The 16,525-nt window shown below is 36.0% G+C and overlaps 1 protein-coding gene across 2 annotated transcripts in view; it reads right to left on the reverse strand.

Moving 5' to 3' along the window:
• Positions 1-2,347: 2,347 nt before the first annotated feature.
• The window catches only part of LOC103258832 (PCNA-interacting partner-like), a 44,549-nt gene continuing 30,371 nt past the window's right edge, over positions 2,348-16,525 (reverse strand). The window contains exons 2-3 of one of the 2 annotated variants that reach the window (XM_021711576.1): positions 8,630-8,863; positions 2,348-2,493 (exon numbers count right to left, since the gene is read on the reverse strand). In XM_021711576.1, coding sequence (XP_021567251.1) covers positions 2,365-2,493; positions 8,630-8,863 — 363 coding nt within the window. In that variant the 3' untranslated portion in view covers positions 2,348-2,364. Of the gene's footprint in view, positions 2,494-8,084; positions 8,864-16,525 lie in introns of those variants that run through there. The other variant, XM_021711577.1, reaches the window with a different exon arrangement.

Raw genomic sequence — 16,525 nt, forward strand, 5'->3', positions numbered from 1 at the left:
CTACAATGGAATCGACGACTCCACCCCAGTAGGAACCATCAAAATTTACCGCACCTATGTGCGAATTCAGCCAAGTATCCCAAACTTAGCCCCTGTAATAACAAAACAAGAGGCAATATTAAAAACCTCCATAAAACAGACAACCAAAACCACTCCATTTTCCTGGCTCTCAGTAGTCCAACAGGGAGCACGCTTTCTCAACTACTCACATCTAGGCAACTTTTCTGACTGCTTCCTGTGTGCAGCCCTTAGTTGCCCCCCATTCACAGCAGTACCATTCATAGGAAATCTTACCACCCCTGTACCACCCTGCACACAAAATCCTACTATTCATTTCCCCTCACTATCAGGAATTCCCCTGTTCACAACCCCAACTCAACCATCACATGTCAACGTTACCTGTGTCCCACCTGGCTTCTTCTTCTGGTGCAACGGCACCCTTACTAAAACCTTTAAATCATCATGTGTCCTGGTCACCCTGGTACCTCAGTTGACCCTATACACAGAAGGGGAATTTGCAACAAAACACACAATAAACAAACCTGCAACACTGATAGTGTCACCCCACTCCCGCCAGAAACAGGCAGTCTTTCTTCCTGGAATCGCAGGAGTCTCTCTTGCCTCTGCTCTGGCAGCAGCAGGCCTAGGCAGTGGGGCTCTAGCATACAGCATTACCTCCTCCCAAGACTTAGCAAATAAACTGCAACTTACATTAGAGGCCTCAGCAACGTCCCTAGCCTCCTTACAACGCCAAATCACCTTGCTAGCCCAGGTTACCTTACAAAATAGGCGAGCCTTAGATCCTCTAACGGCCGACAAGGGAGGCACTTGCCTCTTTCTCGGAGAACAATGCTGTTATTACATTAACGAGACTGGCCTAGTAGAAGAAAATCTAAACGTCCTCAAACATCTAAGTGATGAATTAAAACAGTGCCGCCAACAGCTAGACTCTTCTCCCTTCATCTGGTTGCAACACCCTCTTGTCACCTGGCTGGCCCCGCTCCTAGGCCCTGTCATTTTAATTTGCGTTTTTTGTTTAATAGCTCCATGTATCTTTAAATTTTTCCAACAATGCTTAATTAAACTCTCAAAGCAAAACCTTAACCTCCTATTACTCAATAGTTATCAACCTGTCCCAGTAGAGAAGTCAACACCTCGTCCCTAAACATCACTTAACTTTTCTTTTAGATATGTTCTCTTCTAGGTTCTCTATCTACCTCCACAGTCTACTCCAAGACAGCTGGTTACTACCACCCTCGTGCCTGCTGGAGGAGTGGCTGAAACAAGTCGTCATTCTACATCTACAAGGGACTTTTAGAGAACTTATGCCTGCAGAAATCTTCCCCTTCAGCGCCTATCTCTGAGCCCTGTTCTGGCTGATTCTGTGCCCTTCCCCCACCTCATCCCACAACGCCCACATCTAGCAGGAAGTAGCCAGAAAGAATAACGACACCCCTCTCCCACATAAACAGAAAAGGTGGGAATGAAAGGTACAGGGAACAGTCAGAAGGGAGTCTCCCGAGATGTCGCTAAAACACCATATGGAACCAAACAAAGACAACAAAGGCCCTAAGCTCCTGCTCTTCCTGCACGTGCGAAACTTAAACCTATACACAAATATTATCTCCCTATAGGAATACTACCTCATAGCTCCCTCCAATAAAGACCCTAAGATGGCACTGGCCGGCACCACCAGGCTCCGATAGAGCACTTGCCGCCCCCTCCCAAACCGATAAATACAGACTCTCTCACCCTCACTCTCTCACTCCCCCTTCCCTACCAGGCGGTTACAGACCTTCTTCCCTCTCTCTGTAGCTGCTGCTCTAATAAATCTCTTGGCCTCAAAGGGTGTTGAGTCTCACTGGCGCCATCGTCCTTCAGGGCCAAAGCTAAGAAAACATGGCAGCCATAGCTCAAAGAACACATGGCCTGGCAAGTGCTTAACAAAACAATGGTGACTGCTGTTTGAAGTTGAATGCCTTTTAAACCTTCCCTTGGATGGGGCAGGTCATTAAGGTGATTGGGTGGTACAGACCAGACTTTTCAACTGAACATTTTCTCCCAAGAATCAATCACCTAATACAATAAATAGAAAGATTCAAAGAACTCTGACAACCTGGGCCTTCAACTTCTTTTCTGGTACTTTGAATGACACAAGTATTTTTGCTCAGTGCCTGCTACCTTGGCCCCAAACCATGGAGATACTGATTATTATCACATTCTCACCAGGTTCCAATGTATTGCTCTTTGCAAATGCAGTTTTACTTACATTAAAAACTTGTAAAAACAAAATTTTAAAAATTAGTAACTTTATTGTATCACCAAATCCATAGTGACTTGAAGAGGATCACAGCCTACTTTAATTTAATGACAGTTTATCAGTACCTTTTCATTATCCTGGTTGTGTTTATTTGTTGGTGATGTCGGTTCATAAACATCAGTTTTATCATCTACTGCATTCTGTTTGCCAGAAAGAAAATCCCGCAGTTGACTCTGTAAGAAATATAGGGTGTTACTAATAAAATACTATTCCAACTATAAGAAATACTTCATACCAAGCTCTACTAAGCATCATTGATGCTCCAGTGCACAAAGTATTACCTGACATTTGTTGGTGGTCATTAAGTATACATGTAATTACACTTCATAATAAAATACTTCAATCTGTTTCCAATGACACTTGTACTCAGAGTTCTACAAGTTTAAAGTTTAAAAACAACCTTGGAAATTTAATCTGAGTCTTTTTTGTTCTTTATAAAAAGATAAGGACAAAGAAAAGCCTTACATAAGGCCTCACAGTGAGTCAAGAAAATTTTTTTGTCATTTCGTTTATATGTCAATGACTCATGATAAGTGATTTCATGAAAATTAGTTACAGATAAAAGTAATAAACTAGTGAAGAAGTGATGGTAAAAATAGTAACTACAAATAGCCTACAATAGATGCTTCATTTGAAACTGCATATAAGTAAATCTAGTGTCTTAAGCAGTACATTTCAAACAAAATAAGAGTTTCCATGAAAAAATAATTTACAAAGGCATATATGCTTTCACCCTACCATACTACTCAACATCTCCATGAAATTTCACTTATTCTAAGGGATCTAGGATTATACAGTTATACACACACACACACACACACACACACACACACACACACACACACACACGATTACAGAATTTGGGAGGGAGATACAAACTGAATTTAGAAACCCAATGAAATCACAAACTACTTTTCTTCTCAGCTACTGCAAATTTTGAATTAAAATAACTCATCAATATATACTTCTTAAAAAGCAATAGGGTTTGCCACAGTTCTACTGCTATAATGAGCGTAGATTAATCTTAAGAGAAAAACCTTAGGAATTTGTTGTTCATAATATTTACAATTTTTCAACCTCAAAATTCAAGTTGCTGATAAAAGAATTTACTATTTAACAAATTTTGAAAAGATATAATCCTCATATTTGTAATTCTTATGTTTTCAGAAGAGATGTTGAAAGTAAAGATTTATTTGTTCATAAATACACTGTTCCTCCCCAAAAGAGAGGTGATTACTTTTTGGTTAAAAATAATCTTTATATTTAACTATACGTAAAGTACAATGTACTGGATCAGTGAGTCTTAAAGCATGGCCCAAGCACAAGCTTCTTATATATGTGGGTTTATAGATTCCATCAAATTTGGAAATTTTTCATCCTTTATTTCTCATATTTTTATTTTCTTTTTAATTTTAATTTAATTTAATTTGTAGAGACAAGATCTCACTATGTTGTCCAGGTTGGTCTTGAATTCCTGGGCTCAAGTAACCTCCTGCCTTGGCCTCCCAAAGTACAAGAATTACAGGATAGAGTCACCATGCCTGGCCCCTAATTTCTTTATCTAATATTTTTCTCTGTACTTTAAATATTTTGCTTGAATTTCAAGATACTAATTTGGGCCAGAATTCATGTACTGTGGTGGGAACACTTTAATCTCCCTTTTTAAAAAATTTGTCATGAGAATGATTTATTTTTCACAATAACATGGAACCAATAGTGCTGCCTATTGAAAGAGGACTGGATAAAAAAAATGTGGTGCATATACACAATGGAATGTTACACAGCCATAAAGAAGGACAAAATTATGAACTTTGCAGTAACTTGGATGGACTTAGAGTCTATAATACTGAGTGATCTATCATAGAAACAAAGAACTGAGTACCACATGTTCTCACTCATAAGCTGACCTTGAACAATAATCATAATACTATAAGAAAGGAATTGGCAGTAGTGGGAAACTGCCAAGTGGAGGGGTTGAGGGGCGGGATTAGCAGTAGTGGGAAACTGCCAGGGGAAGGGGGGGCACACCTCATCAACAAGGGTACCTACATAATGAACATTTGTATACCTAACCCTGAATTGTACCCCACACCTTTAAAATAAAAATTTTTTTAAAACAGATTGGATGGAATTACTCTGAAGTACTCCTCTCTGTTATGCAGTTACATAGATTTTCTGCTTTTACTTTCATGTATTATTATTGAAAAATAACCTCCTTTCATTTTTATAACTGATAATTTTATAACCTGATAATCAGTAATTGTCACAAAAAAATAAAAATGTGAACAGCTTGAATAGCCAATTTATACAAGAGGAAGTAGCTGATAAAACTTACAAATATTTAAACACAGTACACAGTACAAATTCTTATCACATATATAGAACCTCAACAGGTAAAATTTGAACTATTTCAATAATTGCCACTACTAGCCTGCACCTAATCCCTCTTGGGAGAAATTTCAGCCTTCCTTCTCTGTTAAAAACAGCCAAAGAAATGTGGGTGCTTTCAGGGAGAACTGGATTCTTGATCTGGAATACTTTCCACCCACCATGCAGCTTGAGAGTAAGGCTTATCACTTGTCTCTTAGAACATCCTAGATCTTAAATGCTCTTAGAATCTATTACATCCTATTTTTTTCCAATCCACTCTGAGATTTCATTTAGGAATTGTCCTTTTTGATTCCCTCTGGCAATAATCTTTCCTTGACATTCCTGGAAAAAGCCAGTCCATCTGCCCATACACCCAAGAGGAGGCAGGAAGGCTGCAGAGGAAGAGATGGGCTGCAAAGTACTCTTTTGTTTTTAGAAAGATTAAAGCTAACATTTTTCCATAAAGTGGGGAATGCAAACATTTACAAGAATAAAATATCTGTGTTTAGAAACCACAACATGTTCACAGAAACAGGTGTCTCTGAGGCTAGAGGCTGGTTTTAGGCACCAGTTCCTTGCTCTCCTCCTGGACAGTGAGCTGGTGGTGGGCCACTCATCAGTGTTCTGAAGCAGGTGGCTTTCCAGGCCTAGCTAGCTGCTTCGCAGCAGCCAGCTGCTTCAGACCTCTTTTCTTCCTTCCACTGTGTGGGGAGTCCTCTGCAAGCCCAAGTTTCAGGGCCAGTTCCCTTCTTGTGGGGACTCTCCCTTCTAAAGCCAGCGAGGCTGCAGCAGATGGATCTTCCCCTGGAGCTGAGAGGCCCAGGTCCGGCCTTAGTTGCCCACTGCACCCCTCAGAGGCCTGGGCAGCAGAAAGCCACTGTATGGACCCTTGCCAATGGACCCAGAAGCCCTGAAAACAGTGTGCAGGCCTCAGAAATGCACACACAAGACCCCATTCACTGAGGCAGGGGGCATCTCCCAGTGGCCTCAGGTTCCATCTAAGGGCCACATCCTCAGGGATGCTATGTTGCATGAATTTTCTCAAGGGTGGCCTTCGCATCACCAAGGGCTCTCATGTTGGGAATTCAGTCCGGGAACCTGCGCTTCCAACTCCATCCCCTTCGCAGCCCTAGGTCCTTGCAGGCCTCAAAGTACCCAAAGTGCCCCATCAAGACCCTAGCAGGGTGTCTTCTTTCTTTATTTTGTAAGGACTAGTTATATGCTGAGGTGCTAGCCTTGAATTTTCTTAGCTACTTAATATTTTGAGGTACTCAAGTTACTGTCATTCCCCTCTGGCAGCTGTGTTCTGTGGGCATGTGTTGTCAGCTGACTCATCCTTCTCCAGCTGCTGGGAACCCTTAGATTCATTGGAGCTATGGGGCTCAGATCTGACTGTTGAGGTACCTTAAATGATACAGTTCTACAAATAATGGGAGATGAAATGGTCTTTATGCCTACGACGCAGCAATGGAGAAACAAACAGGCTGCCAGTCACCTGCTGACGCCAAGGAAAATCTTGTGTTCTCCCAGGCCTCACCAACAGGAAGTAAGCTCATCCATTTAGCTACCTTGGCTTGCTGTTCAGGGAAATCTGGGCACATACACAGAGGGTACTTACTGACCTTCCCCAGAGGTTCCACAGATCTCTAAGGCTAAGCTCTTTTCAGGATATACATTTCTGATCCTCACCCCAGGTCTTTGATGCAGTCTTCCAGATATTTGCTCAGTTCATGAGAAAGCAAGCCTGTACCCAATCTCTACTTAGACTTCAGTTGCAACCAAGGCCTTATATGCTCCCAGATGCCCATGGGCCCTCAGGAGAGAAATTATGAATAGGGAGTAGAGAACAAGGCAATATTCAAGTTACCAAGTTCTCAGAATTGCCGTCTTAGCTTTATCTTAATTCTTCATAATTCCTGCCTTATTTGAGCTATAACAAATAAGAAACAAAGAAACTTTATCAAAGTCATGAAAATTCAGGATCATGATATCCAGTACCGCATAGAATATCCTGATATATGTATTTTAAAAGACTCAGCATAAATTAGGGTTGTACTTAATGCATTTTTGAGCAGTCAATCTAGGGATATATTTTTCTGTCTGTCTACTTTTCCTCACTAGAAATTTCCCTAGAGCAAACACAGGTATAGAGATCAAGTTGTTAGCCTCCAGGATTTAAATGTGAAATATTTTCTACTTCATGTACTACCATCTTAACAGCTTCAATTTCAATCCTGGTGTTATGCAAAGGAGACATGTTGACATTTGGAGGCAGTCTCCCACATAGACAACCTCAAATGTGTATCCTGATTTATCTCATTCCATAACTATAACATACTAGAAATGAGGAGACTTATTAGAGGACTTAGACAAGGACAGAAAAATGGAATAAAAACAATGTACCCAAAGACCTCAGGTAGATTATACCATCACTGGTTATCAGAAGATCTTCTTTGTTGTTCCTACAACCCAATACTTAGGTATAACTAGCCTCTCTAAATCAACTATGTGAAATGTTGTCAAAAATTATCTCTAGAAACAAGCAAATGAAATATAGCTACGAAATTTTAAAACTATCTTCACTCACAAGTATCCTTAACATAGTGTGGATGTGCATGTGTGGGTATACATGTGCATGTGTATATGCATGTGTGTTAAGCAAATTACATCAGGGCAAAGGTTTTTATAATAGACCAAATGAGGCATAGATAGCAAGCTGCCTGCCAATATTCATACTCCCTATCTTCCCTAGTAACAGAGTTTTTGTTTTATCCTGGCAAGTTACTACCCTGAATAAGAATTATATCCTCTACTCTCCCTCACAGCCTGTTATGGCTCTATGACTACCCTTTGGGCAATGAAATGAAGAAAAAGAGCTATGTCTTCTTAAAAGGCGAATGCTGTTCTCCCTTATTACTTCCGGCTGCAAAGAATACTGATATAATGTCTGGAGCCCCAACAGCAATCTTGGACAAAACAAGATGGTCTTGGGGGTAGAAGTCAAGGACGAAGATGGGTGAGCAAAATAACAGAAGAAGCCTGAGTCTCTGATAACCAAGGAGCTATTGCTTCTGGTTACATAACTTTAGTTATCTTTTAAAGAAAAGTGAAATAAGTTCTACATCACACTTATAGTGGTTTATATTAATTCAGCTAAATACTATACCCAGATATTATACAGAAATGTTTATAAAATATTTGAGTATCTTACAAAATATAGTAAACATTTCTCTTTTAGTTCCCAATCATTTATTATCACTATTTAACTACTACTTTATTGATGCTCAGTAAATGTTAAGTCATCCACAAGCATTTTCAACACTTTTAAAAGACTAGATATATCCAAATATATTTCAAAACAGTTTATAAATTTTAATGCAGACAAAACTCAAACTGCAAGGTATGCTACTCCATTTAATTTTTAAACTTACACCCCATTTAAAAAATATGCTTGTGCAAAAAAGGTATAATCTATTATCCCATGTATATTGCATCATATTATTCTCAATATTAATGATACCCTATAGTAAAATAATATTCTTAATCCAGAGAATCATACCAATCTTTTATACAATATATGCCAAATGAACAGATGCACATTAAACCAAGAAAGTAAAATAGAAAAGCAATCTTTGACATAATTCAAAAAGAAATCCAGCATTTGAGACTAGTTTCCTTGTTACAAATGTTCTAATCTAGCAAGAAGTTGATTATATACCGACCAAATAACAGTAACACAAATCCAGCAAAATTTGCCACCAAAAGATTTCTTTCAAGTAATAACTAGCTTTCAGGTAGCTAAATTTTCCATTCTTAAAATGATCCCAAAAGTAAAATCATTATCAAGTTGCTCTAAGTGGTGATATTAAAGTTTAAAATAAATATAAATATAGCTGAATTTTAATTTGATTAAAATAGAATCATTTTAAAAATACTTACAGAAGATATTGTGTTATTAATTTCACAATCAGAAGTCAAAGCCTTACATTTTTGATAAACATCAATCAGATCCAACATATTACTATTCTTCAAGAAATCATCATAAGACTTCTTAATGTCCTCATAATGGTCAGTCACTTTCATATTTTCAACTGGTAAGTTCAACTTCTCATTGAGTAAGTATTTCCAGGTCAGTAAGACATCACTAAGAGAGACTGTAAATTCTCCACTGTGCTGAAAGAGACGATGCAAAAAAAATAAAAAGACAAAGTTGGGTGCCAGAATATTCATTAACTTATAATATGAGATAAGAAATACACATTAAATTTTGTTACAGTAAAGTCTACATGTGGGTTTGAAGAGAACATTCAAGTTGAGCTATGGAGCAATTCTAGAAACCATATATAAAGAAAAAAGGTTTGATAATTTTATAAAATATGTACAATAAGGCAAAATACATAGCCATTGTCTTACTTCCTAAAATTCACTAAATTTCCTCTCCCTAAAGTAGAGGCATGGGTGGGCGATAAGCTGTACTTAAGTACTACTGACTGGGGAAACATTTGACTCTGTTAATTTTTAGTTCCTTCTTGTTCTTTTAGATAATGCATTTTTAATCTTTTACTTAAAATTCTTAATGCTATGTTGAATTCCCACATAACACAATATTCCAAGTGTTCATTTTAAAATATGGTCATAGAGAATACATTTTTGAAAACATATTTCATTTCTTTATTGTTATAAAGGAAGCAAAACATCCATGCTAAAACCTCAAGCCAGAAAATAATTTTGATTCATCTCAACTCATGAACACATAAAACTAACAAGCAAGTATAAAAAGGCCTTAGTCAGGTTTCTTTCTATAACTTGTCAGAGGTTACTAATAAAGCTAAATTATTCTTTTTCTTTCTCTTTCTGTTTTTCCCACAAGAAATAAAACAGATTGGAATCTGGCTACAGTGACATACAGTTGCTTAGAGACCCACTAATGTTACCAGTATAATTGCACATCAATATTTTATCTGACTATAAGTCTATCTTTAAAGTCTCTTATTCAGTATCCATGTGATAAATTCTCTCAGTGGACATGTTGGTTGGTTGGTTTCTTGTTGATTGCTCTCTCATTAATATTCCAGATATTAATAATGGCACTTTCAAAAAAATCAGCCCTAATTCAGTAGAATATTCTGATACTTTCCAAAGCAGCATGAGTATCAAATATTTTCAAATATCCAAATATGGCTTGTGAAATGTAATATGATGCTGTCTTCCACAGTTAAGTTTCTGTAATATAGTAGTAGTTTCTGCTAACACCAAGACCTATCCATTAATTGCATTTAAAGATGGGTGGGTATTTAAGTAGAACTTAGATCCACAACAACTAAACTGTAACATCATCTTTATTCAACAAATAATAACAGAAAGAAACCAAACACACCCAAATAATACATTATTTTCTATATATTTTACACATTTAAATCTATATTTTTATATTTTTTATAATAATTACCTATGTTTACCACTTACTATCCAAATTTAAGACAAACTGTCCAGACTGTCTTAAAATAAGTAGCTCTTTACTCATATTTATAGACACAATCAAGAAAATTATCCTCATTGTCCTTAGGTAGGAGATTATATCATGAATATGGAAATCAATTATATTTCATGAAACTAGATCAATAAACAACCAAAAAAAACAGTAAATCTCAAACCTTTGCTCTATTACTCAAATATAAGACAGATTTGCAATTTCCCAGCATTACACCAAAATTTACATACTTTACTTTCTAATGCCATGAAGGTTACACACTAGAAAATTTACAAATGGTATCTAAATTAAATAAATCCAGTTTTAGAGTTTCAAAACTAAATTGTTTCATCTCGGAAATTCCTAAAACTATTTTTAGTATAATATTCTTCATGTTTAAAATAAATTAAGATTTTGTCTAATGTTCATGTATAATTTATTCTTATCCTGTTGACTATAACTAGTTAAAGTAAAACTATGAAAACTCTTGCTCTTGTGAGAAAAGATTTTGACTAGATTAACAGTGTTTATACTGGGATTGTAAAAACATTTAAAATCCAAATAAAAATGCACTCCAGATATCAGTTTTCATGATCAGGTGCCCACCATGACAGCATATTCTATTATTCAAACCAGTAACAACTGATTGGAGAGTCTGTGGTCAAATCACAAAATGTTTTGCTAGGAAAACACGCCAGCTGGCTAATATATGAAGGGAGTTCAAAATGTTCAATGTTCTAATGCTCTGATGAACAAAAGAAGGATTGTATTTCACAAGAATACAATGAAAAGCAAGAGTTACACATTTTTCAGAGCACTTGTATTTGAATTGTATATGATATGTCATTGTCATAATAATCTACAATTTTAAATAGACTTTACATTTTTAATTAATTAGATGTTTTATTATCACTGGAGAAAAGATAGGTCTATTAAAAGCACTAATTGGCTGTGTGAACTTAGGTGAGATACTGAAATCCCTCTGTGTTAGTTTCCTTAGTTATAAAATGAGATTACATAGGTTAAATAACACATAATAAAGAGTAAGAATCAAAAATATCAATTTCCTTTCTCTTTCCCTATCTAAAATAAAATATTGTTTTGGGGCGAAGGGTGGTGATAAATGTAATAATACAATTTTTTAAAGCCTGCTTCTTGTTAGATCACTGTTAGATAATTTTCAAATCTGACAGTCAACCACAGGTGCTATGATAGTTTTCCATAAAGTTATAAAATTAATACCTTCATCTGTTTTATGCAATGGAACATTGTAATAGGACTTTTAAAGGTAAAAAACAGCCTATATAACATAATTGTCAGGCAGATTCAAATTATAAAGTTAATTCCAAAGAAAGAAAAGGCCAAAATAATATTTGCCATGTAATGAAGCCATATGTATCTGCCATGTAATGAAGTCAATGGTTCTCAATGAATCTATCATAGGTTAAACCGTAGCAGTATAAAACTGCTGGAAAGTTGTTATACAATTCAAGCTTTAAAAATTTCCCCCTTTAAAAAAACGTGAAAAACATTTTCTTTTCTCCCTCTTATGTTGTTAAGAAAGCAAACATATTCATTAGATTAAAAACCGTAGTAGTAGTATAGTAGGTGTTTTGCTATAGTCAAATTCACATGTAACAACGACACTTTAGAATGCATGCTCTCAAAAAAACCTAAATAGAGCTCAAACATAGAAGAAAAAACATAGGTAACAGATATAAACAACCAACTCCACCCTGTTATTACTATATGCTACTTAGAAATGCACCCACACACAAATGTATAGTTGTTTCATATTGTTGAGTGCTTGAAAGTCTACACACAGTTGAGGATGCCTAAGCTAGCTCTATGTGGAAAGTTGAAGTGAAACTGAACTGCAACCCACCATTTACCACCACACGCATGCACACACATACATGAACTGTGAAAACCTCAGTAGCAACTCACTTGTCCTCTTCTTTCCCACCCAGAGCCTGAACTTTCACAGTGAATTAATTAAGTAAATTAGCAAGTAGAAAAATAGCAAGTAGAAAGATATACTGAGTGACTACTAAATAGGCAAGCCCTGAAGAAAAACTGACTTGGATTAAATATTTCAATATACCAAGATTTTCACAAGGAGAGTTAAATATTTTTCAAGGTATGTTTCACTTAGTTTGTTGATAAAATGTATGTATGTCTATAAAAATAATTCATAAAACAAATGAAGGCAATTTGAATATGGTCTGATTCCAGAATAAAAGTCTTCAGTCACTATACAATACTGAATCTTAATAATTGCCTCGATTTCTCTCTCTCATTATTTTCTGGTATATGGTCACCAAGGTTTAACCTTGGCTAGTCTATTTTTATTTATTCCATATCCTCAGAAGTTTTTACTTACCTTAGTGTCATTTCTTCGGGCTACTAAAGAAGAACAAATTAAAATGAAAATACTCAGGCAGTAAAATTGGCATGAGTTGGATATGGATTGCAAGAGGAAGCAATGAAAGAGACTCTAGGATAACCATTGGTTGTCTAGCTTCAGTAACTGAACAAACAATGTTATCATTGACACTGAGAATATAAATGAGAAAGCACATGATGCGCTCTATTTTAAAAACCGATGAGGCGACAGCAATGGGACATCAAAGTAAAGATGTCCAGGAGTACGTGAACATACCAGACTAAGACTTAATAGAGAGGTCTTACGTATAACTGCTGGCAGAACAATGTAAGAGAAATGTATCCAGTGAAAGTACATAAAATGGAGCACACTAAAAGACAATGAAGGAGTTAAGGACATGCCACCCCAAATTATGCCGCGCTGCCATAGTGAAAAATTGAATTAAAAGTGCTTGAAAAACAGAAGCTTTCTGAACTTGCTTCTTTTTCTTAAAAGTAGGAGACAAAATGCTCAAGTGAAAAATGTCATCTCTATACAAGAAGGAAAGTAAACATTTTTATTATCAAGGATGGAAGCTGAGATCAAGAAAAATGTGAACAAACAAATCTTATTAAACTAATCTTATCTTCCTGGACACCCCTCCACCCAAATAACTACCGTAGCCGAAGTCTCTTTGCTTTCATCTTTCTACTCTGTCAGATTCAGTACATAAGGGCTCAACTCCAACTCATCTTTGGTTTGTCATTTCCTTATGAAGTTTCCTGTGCCACGTAAAACTTGTATTTGAAAATGTGTATGATGTTCTCCAGTTGATGTGTCTTATGTAAACTTAATCCTCAGGCCCAACCAAAAAACCCTAAAAGGGTAGAGGTAAAATTTTGTCTTCCCTACAATATCAACAAAGCATATAACAAAGACAACATCCAAAACACATATAGAACTCTTCCAAATAAGAAGCAGACAAAAACAACTCAATAGTAAAATAAACAATGGATATGAAAACAAAGTTGAAGAGAATACCTACGGGCCTCATAAAATGAGTTTGGAAGTACTTCCTCTTCAGTTTTTTGAAAGAGCTTGAGAAGGATTTATATTAGTTCTTTAAATGCTTGGTCGAATTTAGCAGTGAAGCCTCAGTGAAATTCAGGTCCTGAACTTTTCTTAATAAAGATTTATTACTGATTCAATTTCCTCACTTGTTATTTTCTATTCAGATTTTCTATTTCTTCATGATTCAGTCTTAGAAAGCTGTATATGTGAAGCAATTTATCCATTTCTTCTAGGTTATCCAATTTGTTGGCATAAATTGTTCACAGTAGTCTCTTATGATCTTTTTTCTATGTTATCAACTATAATGTGTCTTCTTTCATTTCTGATTTGAGTTTCTCTTTTTTTTTAGTTTACTTAAAATTTTGTTGATTTTGTTTATTTTTTCAAAAAGCCTCTAGCTCTATTTCATTTATCTCTGCTCTGATCTTTATTATTTCCTTCCTTCTACTAACTTTGGGCTTCGTTTGTTCTTCTTTTTCAAGCCGCTTTAGGTATATTAGGTTGTTTAAAAATCTTTCTTCTTTTTTTGATGTAGGTGTTTGATGTAGGTATTATTGTAAACTTTCCTCTTAGAACTGATTTTGCTCTACCCCACAAGTTTTCTTATGTTGTGTTTCCATTTTTGTCTCAAGTACTTTCTAAAAAATTTCTTTTTAAATTTCTTCTTCAAATCACTGGTTGTTCAGGAGTATGTTGTTTAGTTTTCACTTTTTGTGCATTTTCTGAATTTCCTGTTGATTTTTAGTTTCATACCATTGTGATCAGAAAAGAGGCTTGATATGATTTCAATCTTTTTAAGTTTATTAAGACTTGTTTTGTGGCCTAACATATGATCTATTCTGGAGAATGTTCTGTATGCACTTAAGAATTCTTCAAAAAATTGAAGAAATACTTCCAAACTCATTTTATGAAACCAGTATGACCCTGATACCAAAGCCAGACAAGGACACTACAAGAATAAGTTGTAGACAAATATCCCTGATGAGCAAATATATACAATTTCTCAACAAAATAGTAGGAAACCAAATTCAACAGCACACACACACACACACACACACACACACACAAAATCATTCACAAAGATCAAGGAAGATTTATTCTTGGATGGTTCAACATATGCAAATCTATAAACATAATACATCTCAGTAGAATGAAGGGGAAAAAAACAGTATGATCATTTCAAAAATGCAGGAAAAAAATTTTGACAAAATTCAATATCCTTTCATGATAAAAACTCTCAACAAATCAGATATGGAAGAATGTACCTAACACAATATATGGCAAACCCACAGCTAACAGCATCATATTCAATGGTGAAATGTTGAAAGCTTTCCTCTAAGATCAGGAATAACACAAAGATGTTCACTCTCACCACATCTACTTAACATAGTACTGAAAAAGTCCAAGTCAGAGCAGTTAGGCAAGAGGAAAAAATAAAAGGCATCCAAATTGGAAGGAAAAAGTTTAATTGTCCCTATGTGCACATGACATGATTTTATATACAGAAAACACCAAAGACTCCACCAAAAAACTGTTAGAACTAATTTAAAAATTTGGTAAAGTTGTAGGATATCAAATCAAAGTACAAAAATAAGTATAATTTCTATACACTAAAAACAAGCTATCCAAAAAAGTAATCCAGAAAACGAACCCATTTGTAATAGCTATCAAAAAATAAAATATTTGGGAATAAATTTAACCAATGAGGCAAAAGATCCAAAAACTATAAAACACTTATAAATTGAAGATGATGCAAATGAAAAGTTATCCCGTGTTCATAAATTGGATGAATTAAAATTGTTGAAATGTCCATACTGCCTGAAGTAATATACAGATGCAATGCAATCCTTATCAAAATTCCAATGACACTTTTCACAGAAATGGAAAAAAAAAATCTAAAATTTACACAGAACCACAAAAGACCCCAAATAGAAAAGGCAATCTTCAGCAAAATGAACAAAGCTGGGGTCAGGTGTGGTGGCTCCTGCCTGTAATCCCAACACTTTGGAAAGCAGAGACAGGAGGATTGCTTGAGCCTAGGAGTTCAAGACCAGCCTGGGCAACATAACATAGCGAGACTTCATTTCTGTAAAAAATTTTTTTGAGGCTTTACATTTAGGTCTCTGATCCATTTAGAGTTAATTTTTGTGTATGGGGATAGATAGGGGTCCTGTTTCAATCTTCTGCATGTGGTCAGCCAGTTTTCCCAGCACCATTTACTGAATAGGTTCTCCTCTCCCCAGTGGTAGGTGGCAGAGGCTTTGTCGAAGATGAGTTGGTTGAGAAATTGAGGTTTTGCTTCTGGAATCTCAATTCTATTCCATTGGTCTATATGCCTGTCCTGTACAAATACCAAGCTGTTTTGATTATTGTAGCTTTATAGTAAAGTTTGAAGTCTGGTAATGTGATACCACCTGCTTTGTTTTTTTTTGCTGAGGCCTTAGAAAATGAAGGACATACCCTCATGGAAATTGGAACTGGCATCCAATTCCTGAACAAAACCTGAAACCCACAGGCTATAAGAGATAAGATAGACAAGTGGGACCTCATTAAACTGACAAGCTTCTGCAAAGCCAAAGAAACCATCAAGAGAGCAGGGAGACAGTCTACAGACTGGGAAAAAGTATTTGCCAACTCCAGGTCTGACAAAGGCTTAACATCTTGGATCTACAAGGAACTCAAATGTGCTGAAAAGAAAAAAACAAACAACCCCATTATAAAATGGGCAAAAGATATGAACAGACACTTCTCAAAGGAAGACATCTGAGCAGCCAACAGACACATGAAAAAATGTTCAACCTCACTAATCATCAGGGAGATGCAAATCAAAACCACACTGAGATACTACCTAACTCCAGTCAGAATGGCAATTATCAATAACTCAAAAAATAACAGTTGTTGGAGAGGGTGTGGCGAAAAGGGAATACTG

Source organism: Carlito syrichta, unplaced genomic scaffold, assembly GCF_000164805.1.
Source record: "Carlito syrichta isolate Samal-C Ts95f unplaced genomic scaffold, Tarsius_syrichta-2.0.1 Scaffold302384, whole genome shotgun sequence".
Classification (NCBI taxonomy): domain Eukaryota; kingdom Metazoa; phylum Chordata; class Mammalia; order Primates; family Tarsiidae; genus Carlito; species Carlito syrichta.